Here is a 20215-nt window from a genome sequence, read left to right on the forward strand (position 1 = left end):
TATGACACGAAATCAGAAGCCACGGCAAACACTGAAGTCGTGGAATAACAGCTGTCATTTGAGGAGTTTTTATTTTCATAGGTGCAGGCAGATTTTGTTTTCAGATTTTTAGTAGATTTTTTTTTTTTTTCAGATGTTCAGGCAGATTTTGTTTTCAGATTTTTAGTAGATTTTTTTTTTTTTTCAGATGTTCAGGCAGATTTTGTTTTCAGATTTTTAGTAGATTTTTTTTTTTCCAGATGTGCAGGCAGATTTTCTTTTCAGATGTGCAGTAGTTTTTATTTTCAGATGTGCAGGCAGTTTTTTTTCAGATTTGAAGTACTTTTTATTTTCATCTTTACAGGCAATTTTTATTTTCAGACTTGCAGTAGTTTTAATTTTCAGCTTTACAGGCAGTTTTTATTTCAGATGTGAAGGCAGTTTTAATTTTCAGATGTGCAGTAGTTTTTATTTTCATCTTCATAGGCAATTTTTAATTTCAGATTTGCAATAGTTTTTATTTTCAGATTTGTAGTACTTTTTATTTTCAGATATGCAGGCAGATTTTATTTTCAGATTTGCAGTAGTTATTAATTTCAGATGTTCACGTAGTTTTTATTTTCAGATTTGCAGTAGTTTTTATTTCCATCTTTACAGGCAGTTTTTATTTTCAGATATGCAGGCAGATTTTATTTTCAGATGTGCAGTATGTTTTATTTCCATCTTTACAGGCAGTTTTTATTTTCAGATGTGCAGTAGTTTTTATTTTCATCTTTACAGGCAGGTTTTTTTTTCAAATGTGCAGTAGTTTTTATTTTCAGATGTCCAGTAGTTTTAATTTTCATCTTTACAGGCAATTTTTAATTTCAGATGTTCAGGTAGTTTTTATTTTTAGACTTGCAGTACTTTTTATTTTCAGATATGCAGGCAGATTTTGTTTTCAGATATGCAGTACTTTTTATTGTCATCTTTACAGGCAGATTTTATTTTCAGATTTGCAGTACTTATTATTTTCTTCTTTACGGGCAGTTTTTATTTTCAGATGTGCAGTATTTTATTTTCAGATGTGCAGTAGTTTTTAGTTTCAGATGTTCAGGTAGTTTTTAATATCAGATGTTCATGTAGTTTTTATTTTCAGATTTGCAGCAGTTTTTATTTTCTTCTTTACAGGCAGTTTTTATTTTCAGATTTGCAGTAGTTTTGATGTTCAGACTTGCACATAGTCTTGATTTTCAGCCTTACAGACAGTTTTTATTTTCAGATATGCAGGTAGCCTTCCTTTATATATATATTTATATATATATATAAAAAGATTTGCAATACTTTTTATTGTCATCTTTACAGGCAGATTTGATCTTCAGATGTGCAGTAGGTTTTGTTTTCTTCTTTACAGGCAGTTTTTATTTTCAGATTTGCAGTAGTTTTGATGTTCAGATGTGCGATATTTTATTTTCAGATGTGCAGCAGTTTTTATTTTCTTCTTTACAGGCAGTTTTTATTTTCAGATGTGCAGTAGTTTTTATTTTCAGATGTGCAATAGTTTTAATTTCCATCTTTACAGGCAGTTTTTATTTTCAGATGTGCAGTAGTTTTTATTTTCTTCTTTACAGGCAATTTTTATTTTCAGATGTGCAGTAGTTTTTATTTTAAGATGTGCAATAGTTTTAATTTCCATCTTTACAGGCAGTTTTTATTTTCAGATGTGCAGTAGTTTTTATTTTAAGATGTGCAATAGTTTTAATTTCCATCTTTACAGGCAGTTTTTATTTTCAGATGTGCAGTAGTTTTTATTTTCAGATGTGCAATAGTTTTAATTTCCATCTTTACGGGCAGTTTTTATTTTCAGATGTGCAGTATTTTATTTTCAGATGTGCAGCAGTTTTTACTTTCAGCTGTGCATTTGCTGCTCTTTGAGCTGCAGGCTCACTCTGCTCCATCAGGGAGGGTCGTTCCCATTCGCTCTGCTGGGGATTCGTTTTTGGGGGGTTGAAAACCCCAAAAGCAGAGCCTGGGAGAGGGGCAGAGCTGCCCGCAGGGATGTGCCCACGGCGCAGACGTGGCTCTGGCTGTTTGCGCTCCTCCCTACCTGGCCGCGCCGATAATTCCTCATCGCACCGAGCCCTGTTTGCTCAGCTGCTCCCCACAAAAATGCTTCTGTCCCAGAGCTGAATCTGGAATCGGGTGAAAGAGCAGAGCTCCGGTTGTGACATCTCCACGTGGCTTTCTGGGTTTGTTAATTCCCAATTATCGCTGTTAATCAGAGGCATCACCTCCTTTGGCTCACCATTAAAAGTTTGCACAGTGAAAAATCAAAGGATTCTCTCGTCTGGAGAGATGTTGGCCTAAATTCACTCCATTTGACTGTGCTTAAAGCCAGGAGTTAATTTTTAAGGAATCACCTCATTAGCTGAAGCACAGAAAAAACTCATGGACCGAGTGATGGGGGAATTGAGGTCTGCTGGGAGATCCTCTGATTGCCCTTTTGCTGAACATTTAAATCAATGGAAAGGAAGAAGGTTGAGCAGGAGGAGCCAATTTCCAGGTGATGCTTGGCAGCTGTTTAGAGCACTAAATACACTGAAAATTAATTCCTGTCCACGGGACACAGTTAAAACCAAACAAACAGGGAAATTCAGCAAAGGGATGTGATATTCCTGCTGCTCGGGCCAGAAAGTTGCCAGGGGCACTGACGATTTCTGAGCACCAGCGCCGCACTAAATAAATCTGCTGGCCTGGAATAGTCCCCAGGTTGCATTTCCCCCTCCCCTTTAGCTGACACTGAATTTTTGCAGTCTAACGCTGTCATTATCACCTCTGTGAACAGCAATTGTACACAGGGATCCCGAAATCTGAGCTCAGGACCTTGGGCTTGGTCAAGTGTCAAGAAAAACAACCCCTCTGAACTCGAGCAGAGACCTCAAAACTCATTTCTTGCGCATTTGCATAAACACCAGTTAATTTTTATTGCTGTTGTGATGCATCAATGCCCGCTGGGTTTTTAAAGTGCCTTTTTTGATGTGTCTTTATTTACATCAGAGTAATAACTCGTTAAAATGTAAATGTTTTTAATTCATCTTTGAGTGTGTGTGGGAGAGAGATGGACATTTAAAATAAACAACTTCCAGATTTGTTTTTATCAATGAACAAGAATTCTGGCCGTATCTACAGGAAATCTGTATCAGGGAGATTAAAGTATTAATTAGAAAGCAATTAGGCAGTCCCCAGAGAGGAGGTGCTTCAATACTGGATTAATCATGCTGTCAGCAAACACAAAACTGCATTCACTGAGTCTTAATCTCTATTTACAAATTAACTGCAATCAACAGACGACCCAGAATTTAATTTTATGGGGGAGTGTGTCTGTTGGAACCATGGATAATGAGAATTTTGGGCTTTCTGTGCTGCCAGGAGAGAACACTCCATTGACCTGGGGCCCTGGAGAAGCTTCCAAAATTCAATAATAAAACTGAGATTAAAGGTGTGGAGTTTGAATAGAAGTGTGTGATATCACAGGGTGGGAAACTCAGAGTTTCAGGGTTTAGAATACAGGAATAGATGGAAAGCAAGGTGGAGGTTTTGGGGTGGAGGCTGCTCCTCCTTCTCCTTCTCCTTCTCCTTCACCTTCTCCTTCTCCTTCTCCTTCTCCTTCTCCTTCTCCTTCTCCTTCTCCTCCTCCTCCTCCTCCTCCTCCTCCATGGGTTTGGGTGGTTTTGTGTCATTGGATAAAAAAGTCCCCATTGCGGGCATGAGTGGTTGGGTATTGGGTTAAAAGTGAAAATGATTGAGGTGTCATTTCTTAATTGGGCAGTTTATCCTTAAAAGACCTTGTAGAAATAGATACAGGGCCATTTTGTAGCTTTTTAGTGAAATGCTGTAGCACTCATGACTTTTAAGACTGTAATAGTGATAAGAACTAACAAACATCCGAGTCTGAACGCAAAATACCATCTCAAATACTTTCAATCCTGACCCTGACCCAGGCAGAAAAGAAGATAAAAACACGAAATGTGTCTTTATAACCTCGTTGACGCTGGGTGGGCAGCAGACTTGGGCCTTTTCCATCAGATCCTGAGGGTGTTTTCCCCTTTTCCCAGGTGATCCACTGCAGTGGCTACTTGAAGATCCGCCAGTACATGCTGGACATGTCCCTGTACGACTCCTGCTACCAAATCGTGGGGCTGGTGGCCGTGGGGCAATCCCTGCCTCCCAGTGCAATCACTGAGATCAAGCTCCACAGCAACATGTTCATGTTCAGAGCCAGCTTGGATTTGAAACTGATTTTCCTCGATTCCAGGTAAGCAGCTCCTTCATCTCCAGCGCCGAGCGTTCCTGTGTTTGCGTGCTGTGGTTTCCAAGCGGGCCAAAACATCCGTGGAAAAAAAATCCAGCAGTCCAAGCTAGATCTGGAGCTCAGAGCCTTCAAAGCCTTTCAGGCAGCTGGATAGACCAAACTTTGTCTGGAATGCCAAGAAATAAGAGCCTGTCCAACTTAACCTGGAGTTACCTGAACTTTTAGGGTCAGCTGAAAGGTTCTTGTTGTGAGGATTGGTCACAGGAGCAGTGAAACTTTTTTTTTACCTGAAAGGACACAAATTTTATCATGCAAAGCCAGCAGAAGGAATGAGGATGTACCAAAAAAACCCCAAGAAACAACCCCAAAAGTGGAATACTGAGATCAAACAACTGGCTGGGGTCATCCAGAAAGATTTTGAGAGAGCAGTAAGGAGGAGAATTCTGTCTTTTGGTATAATGCTTTAACCATGAAACCAACACTAATAATGGGAATTAATTCCGTTGGCTACTGCACATGAAAACAGGACCTTCTTAAACAAAATTTTGGGAAAAACAGCTGAGGAAGGAGAGCCCTGCCTCCACTTCAGCTGATGGAGCTCTGGTGAGCACAGAACCAGAACTGAAATTCATTTGTGTGGTTTTGGAGCAGGTACCTTGTAGCACACAATACTTAGTCCAGTGCAGTCCAGGAGACCTTGAAGGGCAAATCCCAAATACACAAAGCATTGACAAGATGATCATTCTTCAAAAACCCTTCCCTGTGGGTCCCCACATTCCCCATTTCCCTGGCGGGCTGGATTTGCAGGGAATACATTCGTGCAGTGAATGTGGGAGAAAACCCCTGTGCCCGAGAGAGTGGAGGCCAACCACGCAAGGAGAGGCTTTTCTGCGTGCTCAGCCCAGGAGACAGCGGCTCCATCAGCTGCTGGGACACAAAGAGCTCCTTGTTTCCGGAGCCCTTCCTCGTTTTTTGGCACGCGCCGCTCCGTGCCGCGGCTCCAAAGGAGCACGAGGGGTTCAGCAACACGTCCTTGCATGTGGGGGAGAGGAAATGATGGGCCTGGGAGGAACTGCCTGGAGACAGAAGTGCCTTCAAAGGCCACAGAGCGAGCAGGGGTGTTGACAGGAGCAGGGACAGACCCAGAGCTGCTGCAGAGCTGTGCTTGCCAAGGAGCAGACGGGTGTCATCCACACGCCGCGGGACACGCGCGGGAATTGAGCTGCACCAAAGCCTTTTGCTCTCCCAGCTGAGCAAACCAAACTGCGTTTGATGAAAACAGGGGCGTGTGAGGAGTTAGAAAAAGCAGGTTTCAGGCTTGGTTCTGGTTTCCATACAAGGGGATGGATCTTGAGATGTAAGTCACAGCAGACAGCATGAAACCTTGGGAAGGTATTACAGTGACCTGACGAGGTCTCCATGGTGAGAGAAGGATGAGAATCTTGTTTCTTGATCAGAAGGCTGGATTTATTGATATATGATATATGATACATTATAACTATACTAAATAGAATAAAGAGAGAAGTTGCAGAGGCTGCTAAGCTAAGAATGGAAAGAAAGAATCTCTAACAAAGTTGTGTCCAGGGACTCTGTCCCCAGCTTGCTCCTGTGATTGGCCCTTAATTATAAACATGGAACATGAACCAATCACAGGTGCATCCCATTGCATTTACAGCAGCTGATAACAATTGTTTACATTCTTCTTCTGGGGCCCTCAGCTTCCCAGAAGATGCACAAATCCCAAAGAAAGGATTTCTACGAAAAAATGTCTGCGACAGGAAGGTGTTGCAGACATCTTTTTGTGAAAATCCTTTCTTAGGATTTTTCCTGCTGAAGCTGAGAAGTTTCAACGACAAAATGGAAACCATGGTTATGTGCTGCTGCTGTGGAATGCATCAGGTGGATTTTTGATTGGCCCATCCTGGATGTTTATAATTAATGGCCAATCAAGGCCGAGTTATCTCAGACAGAATCCAAGAGATTCCTTTTGTTATCATTCTTTTCTATTCTATTCTTAGCTTAGATTCTTAGCTTAGCCAGCTTCTGGGAGGAAACCTTTCCTTCTATTTCTTTTTAGTATAGTTATAATGTAATATATATGTCATAAAATAATAAATCAAACCTTCTGGACATGGAGCCAACATTCTCGTCTCTCCCCTCATCCGAGAGCCCTTGTGAACACTGTCACAGGAAGGAGCCACTCAAAATCCCTTTCTGGCCACCCGACACAACATAAACCACACAGGAGTTCATCCACTGCGGGCACTGGGAGGAGAAGACAGTCACTGCCTTCCAAAGTGAGCTGCACACTCTGATTTTTGTGGTGGATTCACTGACAGGGGGCTGAAAAAGACTTTGAAGAACTCAGGAGACCAGAACAGATCAGCGGGGTGAGCCCTGTGTGTCCTGTCACCTGCACAGCACAACCTGGAGAGCCCAGGCTGCCTGAGGGATTGATTTCACGTTAAGGAAGTGAAACAGCCGAGTTTATTTCCAGATTCAAGCTTTTCCAAAATTTGGGTGTCCTAGGAACTGTCAGTGGTGGTTTTTGTGTCACCAGCTTCAAAGTGAGACTGCACCTTTGGGAAAATAAATAAGGAGACCTTTGGGAAAATGAACTGCGCCTTTGGGAAAATGAGCCCCTGAACCCCTGGGCTGTGTTTGTGGTGCTTTGGCTGGGTTTGGGTGAGCTGTGTCTGTACGCACCAAGGGGCAGGATGGAGCTGCCACCCTGCTTTTAGGTGCATGAAGTCAGAAGGACTGAAACCTGAGCAGAATCTGGTCCATCATTATTTCGTGCTCCTGATTGGCTTCAGTGAGGATTTGGGGTGAGCACACACTGCAGAGGAGGAACACAAGCATCTGTTCAAAGGCATTTTGATGTTGTTGTCCTTCAGAAGAACCCAAGCCCTCAGCCCTCTCAAGCAGAACCTCCTCAGTCTCTGTGGGGTCCTCTGGGCTGGTCAGAATCAGGCTATGAGTACAGAAGATGCACAATAGTCACAAAACCTTTTAAAAATTAATCAAAATGTGCATTATCGTCAATCCTACAATGACAGGAATTGGTTGGGACCCCCTGCTCATCTCTGTGGACACTCCTGTGTAATCCCTGTGCTGTGCATCCTCACCAGTGTAAGTTCATACCAGGAACATCCTCTGGAATTCCATGTCCTGCCCATCCCCGCTCAGTTCATGGCATGAAGAGGTTTGGGGAATTTAAACTGGATTTCCTTCGATCTAAACTGGGGGACAACCTCCAAGGGCACCCTAGGACATTCCAGCTTCAATAAATACTTCAGTCCACAGGCCTGCAATTAAAACGTGCCTCTGCTGCTGCAGGAGATCCTCAGCAGGGACAATTGTACTGTCACCTGCTATGGGACTGTGTCACTTGTTAATGTGGACATTCCTTACTGTTCTGCCTTTTTTTTGGCAAAGAAAACTCAGGACATCCCAAACGCCCCCCACAGCCCTGGGTGAACAAGCCACAGTTTGGCTGAGCGGCACATTGCACTTTAGGGACTATTTTTTCCTCAACTAAATTTTAAAAAGTCCATCTGAAACGTGGAGTTTGACTCTTCATGTCTGACCCAGTGTAACTCTGACCTCTGAATTTGGTTCTTTAACATCTGCAGAGATGCTGCTGTTTTGAATTCGCTCCATTCTTCTACTTCTGGGATTTTATTTTTTGAAGTCTTGCCTCAGCTTTCCTTTCCTCACCCTGTGGTCCTCACACCTCCTTGTCTTTCCACATTCTCAGCTGCAATAAGCTCCTGCTTTTTTCTCCTGTTAGGCACCAGCCTGGATTTATTCACAGGCCCTGATCACATGTGGCCCAACACACCTTCTGCACTTGTAGCTCTGCAAAAGCAAATGAAAACGTGTCAGCAGCCCACAAGAGAGGTTTTATTGTTTCACGAGCAGCTCCTCGAGTGGAGGTTTTTGCAAAGGGTCCTGCATGGCAGTGGCAAAAGCCCAAGGTGGAAATCAGTAAAAGAGCTCTTTCTCCTGCCTGGGTGTACCAGGGAAAAGCTGCACCTTGCTTTGGCTGGCCTGAAAGGGTTTCTTTTCTTGTAAAGGTGAGGTTTCTGTTTCCAAAACCAACATTTCATCCCGCAGCTCTCAGGCACTGATTTGTTGGCACAATCAAACGCTGGGTCACTGAAAGGGATTATTCCTCGAGATTTTGTTTATTGCAGATTTTTTTCCTTTTCCAGGGTGACGGAATTAACTGGCTATGAACCCCAGGATCTGATAGAGAAAACCCTCTACCACCACGTGCACGGCTGCGACGTTTTCCACCTGCGATACGCTCACCACCTCTGTGAGTTCCTGACATGGGGCACAGCAGGGACCTGGAGCTGCTGGAGAGCACCAGGATGGGCAGAGGGATGGAGGAAAGGCTGGCAGGAAGGGCTGGCACAGCTGGCATTGCTCACCTGCACAGGAGAAGCTTTGGGCTGAGCTCAGGGCGGCCTTGCAGGGCCTGGAGGAGCCCCAGGAAAGCTGGAGGGAGACAATGGCCAGGGGATGCAGGGACAGCACACAGGGAATGGCTCCACACTGAAAAATTACAGGTTTAGATCAGATATTAGGAAAAGTTTTCTCCTTGAGAGGGTGGGGAGGCCCTGGAATAGAATTCCCATCCCAGCTGTGGCTGCCCCTGGATCCCTGGCAGTGCCCAAGGCCAGGCTGGGCACTGGGGCTGGAGCAGCCTGGGACAGTGGGAGGTGTCCCTGCCATGGCACTGGATGGGCTTTGAGGTCCCTTCCAGCCCAACCCATTCCATGATTTCCAGTGTTTCAGCCCTGCTGACCATCTGTGTTTTGTTCTGACACTTGAAAGAATAATTTTCCTCTCATAACCGTGCGTTGTAATCAAAACTCATTTTTCTTTGGTTCAACAACTGAAGATTTCCTATCAAGATCCATAATTGGTCAGATATTAGGAACAATTTCCTCCCTGTGAGAATGGGGAGACCCTGGCACGGGGTGCCCCTGGATGCCTGGCAGTGCCCAAGGCCAGGTTGGACACTGGGGCTGGAGCAGCCTGGGACAGTGGGAGGTGTCCCTGCCACGGCAGGGGTGGGATGAGATGATCTTTAGGTTCCTTCCAACCCAAACCTCTCAGTGATTCCATGATTCCATGAGTCATCCAGGTCCAAGCCTGGCTGATGTCACTGTTCAGCCCAAGAACCTGAACACTTCAAGCTATCGGGTGTCAAACTCTCCTCACCAAAATAATAATCCAGAATTTGGGGTGAGGGAGAATGAGCAGGGGCCAAAAGTAGAGGGATGTTGTGGATTCCACATCCCTGGAAGCATCCAAGGCCAGGTTGGACACTGGGGCTGGAGCAGCCTGGCACAGTGGGAGGTGTCCCTGCCATGGCAGGGGTGGCACTGGATGAGCTTTAAGGTCCCTTCCCACCCAAACCATTCTGGGATTCTATGGAATACACTGAGTGCAATGAAAAGCTTTGCAGACAACAAGCAGCATGCTGGAAAGCAGAAAAAAATCCTTTCCAAATCTTGACTGGAGACAGATTTTCCCAAGTTCTTGGCTATCACTTAAGGAAACCATTAATTGTGTAAATACAGCTCGATATGCTGGGCTTCCGAAAAGAAAAAAAAACAACACCCAAACCAACTTATCTGGCCAGTTTTTGTACTTAGGGGATCCAGGCTATTTTGAATATTTGGAATTAATTCTGGATGGTGGTTGCTTGAAGGAAAAGAAAACCTAAAGAGCAAGTAAATGAGAGGGGAAAATCTGAACTTCACTAGCCTGTGCTGTTAAAACAAAAACTATGCAGCAGCTCTGCATTCCTCTGAAATATGTTAGTAATAATCATCCTGTGTTTGAAGGGAATGCAATCCCAAAAACTCCTTGGAGGGCCATTCATTAGGAGCATGTGGATGAGGTTCGGAGAATGGATTGTCAGGAAAAAAATGACACATTTAATAATTTCCCATCTTCCAACAGAGTCACTAATCATATCTTCAAACATCTGGATCTGGGAAGGAGTTCATTCAGTAGCACATTAATTTGAAAAGCAAATTGAGGGAACGGCTGAACTCTGGATTTGGCTCCGTTTGCTGCAGCCCATACGAGGCAAAGATGACATCCAACAACCAGTGTCAGGGAATTCTTTTTCCAGATTGCTCCTGTAGGCTGGAAGCAGCCAGAGTCAAATCCTCCTTTTAGGCTTCCTTCTTCTCTTAGTGTGAGCTGCTGATGAGGATCTGGAATGCCGAGGAGGCTGTAGCTGTGTTTGGCCGGCCCAAGCTGAAATTGCAAGTGCTGAATTCTGCCGGGGGCAGGGTGTGCCACACCTGGGAAAGCAAAATCTGACCTTTAACAGCGAGTTCAGATTTACCAAAACATTATTGAACGCTCTGGGAAGAAAGAATGACCAGGGCACATGGAAAATCCCGTCAGGGACACCCTCCCTGTCGTGGTGACATCTGCATGTGGATGTGACTGCTGACCTGTTCAGAATAAACTCAGTTATTTTCACATTTCCACCAGACTGTTTTAAAAAACCTTCATAAAGCAGCACGGAGATGATGCCACCACAGCCACAACCACCTCTGGAAAAACAGTTTTCCACTTTGGAGCAGCAGCATGGATCATTCTGTGGCTGCCAGTTTGATCCATGTACGGCTGGAGTTTTAAATGAAGAGACAAATCATGTTCACTGAATTACCCACCACATCCTTCCACAAGGAAAGAAAAAAAAATCCCTTTGTGTAGATTAAAGATAAATTACTGTAAACTTTAAAAACAGAAGAAAAATGGGAGCCATGCATAGGAATTTATGAAAGCAGATAAATCCCAAGAAGCAGAAAATAATGAGTAATGCTTGGGCAGCAGAGGGAACAGTGCAGGGTCATGGTTGGAATACCAAGTAATGGGAATTATTAAACCAGATGTAAAGTGCACAAAGTCCCTCTGGGGAGCAGTGTGAGAGCTCCCCCCGCATCCATCAGCAAATGTCTCAGGAACATGAGCAGTGAAAGGTTGGCAGGTTTGTTGTACCATTCTATAAAGCAATCTGATGATGAAGTGTCACCTGATGCAGAAATCCAACGAGAAACATCTTACACCTAATAAGGGTATTAAGGGGGGGGAAAAAAAATAATAACCAACCCTAAACTAGGATAACCATTTGCTTTTCTTTAAGAGGAAAAAAATCCCAAACTGAAGCCCTGAAGCAGCTGAACTCAGAGTGAGGCAGCACAAGGAATAAAACAAAGGAAACAGTGAGGGGAACGAGTTAGGAGGGATAGAACAAGAACACCAAGCTAGGAGGGAAATGCAGATGTGAATATTTGCCCAAGGTGTGCTGGCAGCAAGGAGAGTTTCCTGCTTGAAACATTTGATTGGCTTCCAGCTCCAGGAAAACACTTGTGGCGTTTGAAGCTGTGTTATTTATTTCCAGAGCCCCTTTCACGCTCACAGTGTTTGCCCTGAAATGCGGCCACACAAACAAGGAGGCCCTGCCTGAGGGTCCTGCACTCTGAAACACAGGACAGAGTTCCAGTATGGACAAAATATCTTTGTGCCTCAGAGAAATCCCTTTGTTTGTGCCATTTTAAGGGGGATTTTGGGCATCCCACGCCTTGCAACATCCCTGCTCTTCCCATAGGAACTTGAACAGGGTTCAGGTGTCTGTGCCAGTGTCCCCAGCAAACCCTTCTGCTGCTCCCTGGAACTCACCCTAGGTATTTGTAGGGTAATTTCATAGAAAAACAAAGTTTCACCATCTCTGGTGTTGGGTCTGCCCCTGCTTTGCCGGCACTCAAACCTCCTGGCACAGCAGCACCAGGTTTTCAGAGGTCTGAAAAGAAAATAGGAGTTTGCTGGGCACTGTGCCTTGCCCAGGGGCCGTGCCCATGGCATGCCAGGGCAGCTAAAGCGGGACCTGCTGCCAGTGTGGAGCCAAGAAATCCATTTCTTGCAGGGGCTGTGCCCATGGCATGCCAGGGCAGCTAAACCGGGACCTGCTGCCAGTGTGGAGCCAAGAAATCCATTTCTAGCAGTGCTGCCCTTCAGTGCAGCCTGGGAACTCCCAGCCACACGCCCTGGAGCCTGCTGGAGCCTTTTAAAACAGCCCTGTGTGACAGCCCAGAGCCTTTCCCAGCTTCCCTGCGAAAGCAGGAGCCAGCCAGAGCCCTGGAACACCCGGTCACAGAGGGCACATCCAGAGGAGAAAGCCACAGCATCCTCCCCCTTGGGCTGCAGCAGAGGCCACCAAGAAGCCTGAGCCTGCACAGCTTGTCTGGGTGCGGGGTTTGCCTCACTCCCATTCCTGAGGTTTCCCTTTCAGCATCAAACGGGGCAGCTGAGCACGGAGGCAGATGGAAGCTGAGCTCACTCACTGTCTCACTCGCTGTCCCCCAGCCAAGGTCAGACTCTCCCCAGACTGCTAAAAAATCAGGAGACACAAAATCCTCCCCCATCCCCAGAGAAATACTGGTTAATCCAGATAATTAGGAAGGAAAGATGAACGCTGTAGACCTCTGTGGTTTTCACGTCTTTTCAAACGCTGTCTTAACTGCAGAGCTAAAAGAGGGATTTAAAAAAAAAATCAGAGGAAGAGGAGGAAAGCCAAAGGTAGTCCCAAAGCGCACGGAAGAACTTTGTTATAGTTAGTGATCCATGACAGCATTAATTTCTCTTTAGGAAGACTGAGTGCAGCAAAGCATTTTGAACTGAAGGAAAATGTGCTCATTAAACCAGCACAAAGACCTAGTTCTGAAAGCCCAGGCCACATTCCAAACGTTACCTGTTACATGGCCTGTGCTGAAATGTAAGGATCATTTCCTGGAACGGGACCATTTGGATTTTAGAATGAGTCACCAAATCGTAAAAGCACAGAATGGTTTGGGTTGGAAGGGATCTTGGAGATCATCTCATTCCAACCCCCTGCCATGGCAGGGACATCTTCCACTGTCCCAGTTTGCTCCAAACCTTGTCCAACCTGGCCTTGGGCACTGCCAGGGATGGGGCAGCACAGATACAGAGCACCACCCACAATTATAGAACACTCGGAAATAGTAAAACTGTGGCACAGAGACAATTATTAATATTTTTATAATAGAAGCTTTGAGTAGCCACTCCAAGACTTTCAACTCGCAGTGATGAATTGCACTTAAAAAATACAAATGTCTTTATATTTTCTAGGTGTGTTTACATACTTACACACGCACTCCTCATGATTTCCCATCCTCCCATAGAGAATTCCATGTAGAAATGTAGGAGTGGAAGGAGCACCAACAAGAATGAGGCAAAAAGCTGATACCTAAGAGAGATTTGAAACCCCAAATAGCAGTGGCTTGGTGATCACCATGGAGGGTGGGGTTTTGAATGTCTTGCAGGATCATGGAATGATGGAATATCCTGAGTGGGAACAAACCCACCGGGATCCCCCAGTGCCAGCCCTGCCCTGCCCAGAGCCCCCAAAATCCCAGCCTGGGCATCCCTGGCAGCGCTGGCCAAAGGCCCCTGGAGCTGTGGCAGCCTCAGGGCAGTGCCAGCACCCTCTGGGCAAGAACCTTGCCCTGAAACCCAACCTAAATCCCTCCTGGCACAGCTCCAGCCGCTCCCTGGGTGCTGTCCCTGTCCCAGAGAGCAGAAATTGATCTGCACAGAGTTTTAGGTGCTCATTTTGTACACAGGCACCTCATCCTAAAACGGAAGAATTGACACTTCCAGAAAGAACTGTCAGTTTTGGAAGAGCCTGATTTTCTTTGGGAGATAAACTGGGATTGAAGGAAAGTTTAAATAGGTTGGGATGTGCAATGGGTAGGAGAGGAGGCAGCCCAGAGAGGTGGCCCATGTGCTCCAGACTGTGGGAAACCTCACTGAGCCTTCCAGAACCACAAGGAAATGGATGAACATGAAGGAGAGGGATTTTTTATGTGGGCAAAATTCACAGAATTTCCAGAATCCCTGGGTTGGGAGAGACCTCCAAGGCCATCGAGTCCAGCCCAGCCCCAACTGAACCCTGGCCCCCAGTGCCACATCCAGGCTCTGTTAAACACACCCAGGGATGGGGACTCCACCCCTCCCCGGGCAGCCATTCCAGAACTTTCTCACCCTTGCTGGAGAAACCTTTTCCCTGCTCTCCAGCCTGTATTTCCCTTGGTGCAGCTCGAGGCTGTGTGCTCTGGGTGTGTCAGTGACAGAAAAAAGGGACAGGACAAGGGGAATGGTTTTAAAATGACAGAGAGCAGGTTTAGATTCCATTTCTCAATCATATTTATGAAAAGGAATTTCTGCCATTGCCCTCTTGTTTTGAACACAATTTGTGCAGCGAGCTCAGTCCATGATTTCCTAATTTACAATAAATAACTGTATAGGAGAGTAAGAGGATGGAGTTTCCAGAGGAATATCCAAGGCCACAAGAGAAGAACCAGCTTCAAAGGCTGGGCATTATCTTCTGGTGAATCCTGAGATAAAGGCCTGGCACTGAATCAGAAATATTTGTGGTTGGATTAAATATTTAGAGATGCTGCACAACTCCTGTTACAGCACAGCCTCCTGCCAAAATATCCTTGTTCACAGAGGATCCAGAATAGCTCAGGGAGGATTACATGGCTGGCGAATTTATCAGATATCTGATTCCCCTCTCTGTCCTTGTCTTTAAATAAATTGTCTTTGTTTGGGTGCTTCACAATCAAAGAGGTTTTTAATTCTACCCTTTAAAATCAACCTTGATGATTACAGAGGAAAAAAACCACCACAGAATAAAATACATGGCAAAAAACCAGATAATTTGTCAAGCTATGAGAGAAGTGCTTCCAAATAATGTGGAAAAAATCTCCAAATCACAGAATCCTCAGGGTTAGAAGAGCCCTTCAGGATCAAGCAGTTCCCACCCCAATCCCTGTCCCCAAGGGCCATATCCAGACTCTTCCTGAACATTCCCAGAGACTCCAACACCAATCTGGGCAGCTCAGCCCAAGGCCTGACCACTCTTCCATGGAAATTTTCTTTCCCAGTCTCCAACCTGAGCCTCCCCTGATGCAATTTAAGACCATTTGACCATTTTCTCTCCTTCTTTCAAAAGAATTTTGTCCTTTTCAAAATACTTTTGCTGCCTTGAACTTTTCCTTTTGTTGGAAATTTTAAAGCAGGGTTTGTGAAGAATGCGACAAAAGGTGACCCAGAGAAGAAGGAAGACAAAACTTAGGAGTCTTCACATTTTATATAAATAATAATGTGGTGTTATGAATCCATAGAAAGGGACAGGATAGGTAATTTTGTAGGGGATTATTTAAAGATAATTGGGAGGAAGAGGAAGGAGGGTGTTAGGACATAGGTTGGACATAGGAAGGGGAAGGAGGGTGTTAGAATATAGGTTGGACAAACTTAGGAGTCTTCATTTTAAAAAAATTTATATAAATTAAAAAAAATTTATATAAATAATGATGTGGTGTTATTAATCAATAGAAAGGGGCAGGATAGGTAATTTTGTAAGGGGTTATTTAAAGTTAATTGGGAGGAAGAGGAAGGAGAGTGTTAGAACATTGCTTGGACAAACTTAGGACTCTTCAAATTTTATATAAATAATAATGATGTGGTGTTATGAATCAATAGAAAGGGGCAGGATAGGTGTTTTTGTAGGGGGTTATTTAAAGTTAATTGGGAGGAAGAGGAAGGAGGGTGTTAGGACACAGATTGGACAAACTTAGGACTCTTCAAATTTTATATAAATAATAATAATGTGGTGTTATGAATCTATAGAAAGGGGCAGGATAGGTAATTTTGTAGGGGATTATTTATGGATAATTGGGAGGAAGAGGAAGGAGGGTGTTAGGACATAGGTTGGACATAGGAAGAAGAAGAAGAGTGTTAGGACTCAGGTTGGACAAACTTAGGAGTCTTCATTTAAAAATAATTTATATAAATTTTAAAAATTTTATATAATTAATGATTGGTGTTATGAATCAATAGAAAGGGTCAGGATAGGTAATTTTGTAGGGGGTTATTTAAAGTTAATTGGGAGGAAGAGGAAGGAGGATGTTAGAACATAGGTTGGACAAACTCAGGACTCTTCAAATTTTATATAAATAATAATGTGATCTTGTGAATCTATAGAAAGGGGCAGGATAGAGAATTTTGTGGGGCATTTTTTAAAGTTAATTGGGAAGAAGAGTAAGGAGGGTGTTAGGACACAGATTGGACAAACTTAGGACTCCTCAAATTTTAAATAAATAATAATAATGTGGTGTTATGAATCAATAGAAAGGGTCAGGATAGGTAATTTTGTAGGGGGTTATTTAAAGTTAATTGGGAGGAAGAGGAAGGAGAGAGATTGGACAAACTTAGGACTTCAAATTTCATATAAATAATAATGCATCTATAGAAAGGGGCATGATAGGTAATTTTGTAGGCGGCTATTTCAAGTTAATTGGAAGGAAGAGGAAGGAGGGTGTTAGAACATAGGTTGAACCAACTTAGGACTCTTCAAATTTTATATAAATATTAATGGATCTATAGAAAGGGGCAGGATAGGTTATTTTGTAGGGGGCTATTTCAAGCTAATTGGAAGGAAGAGGAAGGAGGGTGTTAGGACATAGGCTGGACTCAGAAATCTGAAAGGTTTTTTGCAACATCATTAATTCTGTGATTCCCTGAGGGAGAAAAGCACTTGGCTTGCAAATAAACCTCCCCAGGAAGAGGCCATGAGTCAAAAAAATGTGAATTTTTAAAGAATTTTCTTTTCCTTGTGTTCCCAGTGCTGGTGAAAGGCCAAGTGACCACCAAGTACTACCGGCTGCTGTCCAAGCAGGGAGGCTGGGTGTGGGTGCAGAGCTACGCCACCATCGTGCACAACAGCCGTTCGTCACGGCCTCACTGCATAGTGAGTGTCAATTATGTCCTTACGTAAGTCCAAATACTTTGTACCATTACCTGTTCTCACTGATTGACTCATTGACGATTAAATCTGCCAGGGTTTCCTGGCTTGTGTCTTCCGGTGTCGTTCTGTGCTCGCGTGTCGCGGCTTTCTCTGTTTGTGCGATCCCATCTCTTTAGCTGAGGGAAAACCTTGTTGTGTTAATTATTATCATTATTATCTAGATCTTGTGTTAATTATTATCATTATTATCTAGATCTTCATCTTGTCCAGGAAAGGGCAATGGAGATGGTGAAGGGGCTGGGAAATATCTCTGAAGGAGCTGGGGAGGGGCTGAGCCTGGAGAAAAGGAGGCTCAGGGGGGACCTCAGTGCTCTGCACAGCTCCTGACAGGAGGGGCAGTGAGGGGGGTCAGGCAATGGCCTTAATTTTGTCAGGACAGGTTCAGATTGGAGATTAGAAGGGTTTTTTCCTTTGAAAGAGTGCTCAGGCCTTGGGATTAGCTGCCCAGTGAGGTTTGGAGTCATTTTCTCTGGAATTATTCAGGAGTCATATGGATGGGGCCCTTGGGGTGATGCTGGTGGTGCTGGGTGGTGGTGGGACTGAATGAGCTTGAAGATCTCTCCCAAAGTTGAGCATTCTGTGATTTTTTGATCACAACCAACCTTGCAGCTTGTGTGGTTTAGTTACAAGCACACGCTGCTGGCAGGGGAGGAACGTTGCTCCTTTTCCTTTCCTCAGGGCAGAGACCAATTCCTGGCTGAGCAGCAGACAGATAAATTGATTTCTGTCTTTCCATGATTCCAAACCACAGAAAACCAGGGATGGCTGAGGGAAGATGATACAGCTCAGGCTCAGAGAGAGGGGACACTTCATCCAAGGGTGTTTATGTGGTTCCCAGTGGAATTTTTTGATGGACTTGCTTGAGAATGAGGTCACCCCATAAGATTCTCTGCTTCCTAACATCCCCACACTCAGTGAAAATCTTGGGAGAGTGAAAATTCAAGCCTTGTGAACGCTAACATGTATTTTTACAGGAGTTAGTTTGGATTTTCCTGTGGTTTTTAATTTACTGGGCTGTTCTTTTGCAGAGATATTGAGTACAAGGAACTTCAGTTGTCACTGGACCAGGTTACCATTTCCAAGTCACAGTTTTCATGCAGAAACTCAGTACCTACCTCGCAGGAAACAAGGAAAATAGTAAAACCCAAAAGTAATAAAATGAAGGCAAAACTCAGAACAACACCTTACCCACCACAGGTAAAATTTCCAGCAATATTTAATTACCAGTTGTTCTCACAGAGTGCTTGGGACAGTGTAGAGATAATCCAGGACTGAATTTACTATAAAACAGACTATAGGATTGTCCGCCCCAGGAAATCCCTCATAAATCAGGATAAAATTAGATCCTTTTTCCTTGCGGTGGAAAGTACAGGTAGCCCAAACCTGCTCTAGCAAGCGATGCAAAACCTTTGGGATATGGAGCGTGTGAAGCACTTCAACCACGACGTCCTTTCTTGGCAAAAAGAAGAAAATCCTGTACTTGAAATTTGTGCTGTGAAAATCTGGGCTGGTGTAGAATCTGTCATTTACTGTTGGTGTGTGGAGCTCTTGATGTCAGGAGGAATTTCTGCATGGAAAGGGAGCTCAGGCCTTGGCAGGGGCTGCCCAGGGAGCTTTGCAGTGCCCATCCCTGCAGGTGTCCCCTGGAGGTGGCACTGAGTGCTCTGGGCTGGGGACAAGGTGGGCATCGGGCACAGCTGGCACTCCATGGGTTGGGAGGGCTTTTCCAAACTTAATCCTGTGATTCTGGAAAACTGAACTGTCAAAATTATCAAATCAAAGCACTTTTTTGGTTCCCATGTGAAGGCAAAGTCGTGAAGAGAGAACTTCAAACGCACCGCTCAGTCTGTCCCTTGAGCCAGCGAGGCCCAGCTCTGGGTGCCCGTCTGACGTGTCCTGTACTTTCCTACAGAAGTTCCTCCTTTAACTCTCTTCCCCTGCTCTTTCCCCCCTCTTTCCCCAGCAATACAGCTCGTTCCAAGCAGACAAACTGGACTGCAGCCAGGTGGGGAGCTGGCGCTCCAGCCCCGCCGCCAGCGCCGCCGCCCTTCAGGAACAGAACTTCCATTCAGAGAGCAGCGAGCTCCTGTACGCCCCTCCCTACAGCCTGCCCTTCTCCTACCACTATGGACACTTCCCTGTGGATTCCCACGTCTTCAGTGGCAAGAAGCAAATGCTGCCTGCAAAATTCGGGCAGGCCCAAGGGGCGCCCTGCGAGGTGGCGCGGTTCTTCCTGGGCGCGCTGCAGACCAACGGCGAGTGCCAGTGGCACTACGCCAACTCCCTGGTCCCCAGCAGCCAGTCACCCTCCAAAAGCCTTCCTGAGCAGCCAGTGAACATCATCAGGCACAACCTTGCACAGAGTTATGAAGGTGGGTGTCGCTCTGAGCCAGGAGGAAAAGCTGGGCCGTGCGGTGGATGGGGAGGATTTGTGTTCGCGGTTTGAAAAATGGTTTTGGTGCCTTGGACGCCTCCCTCAGTTTGGGAGGGACCTTGGGACACTGAGCACATCCAGAGGGGCCAACGAGGCTGGAGAGGGGCTGGGAACACAAACCCTGTGAGGAAGCCCTGAGGGAGCTGGGGGTGCTCGGCCTGGAGAAAAGGAGACTCAGGGCTGCCCCCATCGCTCTCACAGCTCCTGAAAGGGGCCTGTGCTCACCTGGGGCTGGGCTCTGTCTGCAGCAGCACTGACACACCCAGAGCACACAGCCTCGAGCTGCACCAAGGGAAATACAGGCTGGAGAGCAGGGAAAAGGTTTCTCCAGCAAGGGTGAGAAAGTTCTGGAACGGCTGCCCGGGGAGGGGGTGGAGTCCCCATCCCTGGGTGTGTTTAACAAAGCCTGGATGTGGCACTGGGGGCCAGGGTTCAGCTGGGGCTGGGCTGGACTCGATGGTCTTGGGGGTCTCTCCCAACCCAGGGATTCTGAAATTCTGTGAGTGGCTCCCTAGAACAGAGGCTAGCCAAGATTAAGAGAATGTGAGCAGGTATTTATTAAAGGCTCCACAGATACACCCAG

At 45.3% G+C, this 20215-nt stretch overlaps 1 protein-coding gene across 1 annotated transcript in view; it reads left to right on the plus strand.

Moving 5' to 3' along the window:
- Nucleotides 1-20215, plus strand: part of SIM2 (SIM bHLH transcription factor 2) — a 71421-nt gene that overhangs the window by 43986 nt on the left and 7220 nt on the right. Inside the window, exons 6-10 of the mRNA XM_054293731.1 lie at nt 4074-4273; nt 8488-8594; nt 17017-17164; nt 18227-18395; nt 19162-19570. Coding sequence (XP_054149706.1) covers nt 4074-4273; nt 8488-8594; nt 17017-17164; nt 18227-18395; nt 19162-19570 — 1033 coding nt within the window. The remainder of the gene's footprint in view (nt 1-4073; nt 4274-8487; nt 8595-17016; nt 17165-18226; nt 18396-19161; nt 19571-20215) is intronic.

Source organism: Melozone crissalis, unplaced genomic scaffold (assembly GCF_028551555.1).
Source record: "Melozone crissalis strain CALT ecotype California unplaced genomic scaffold, PUWL_Pcris_2 ptg000187l_1, whole genome shotgun sequence".
Taxonomy (NCBI): Eukaryota; Metazoa; Chordata; class Aves; order Passeriformes; family Passerellidae; genus Melozone; species Melozone crissalis.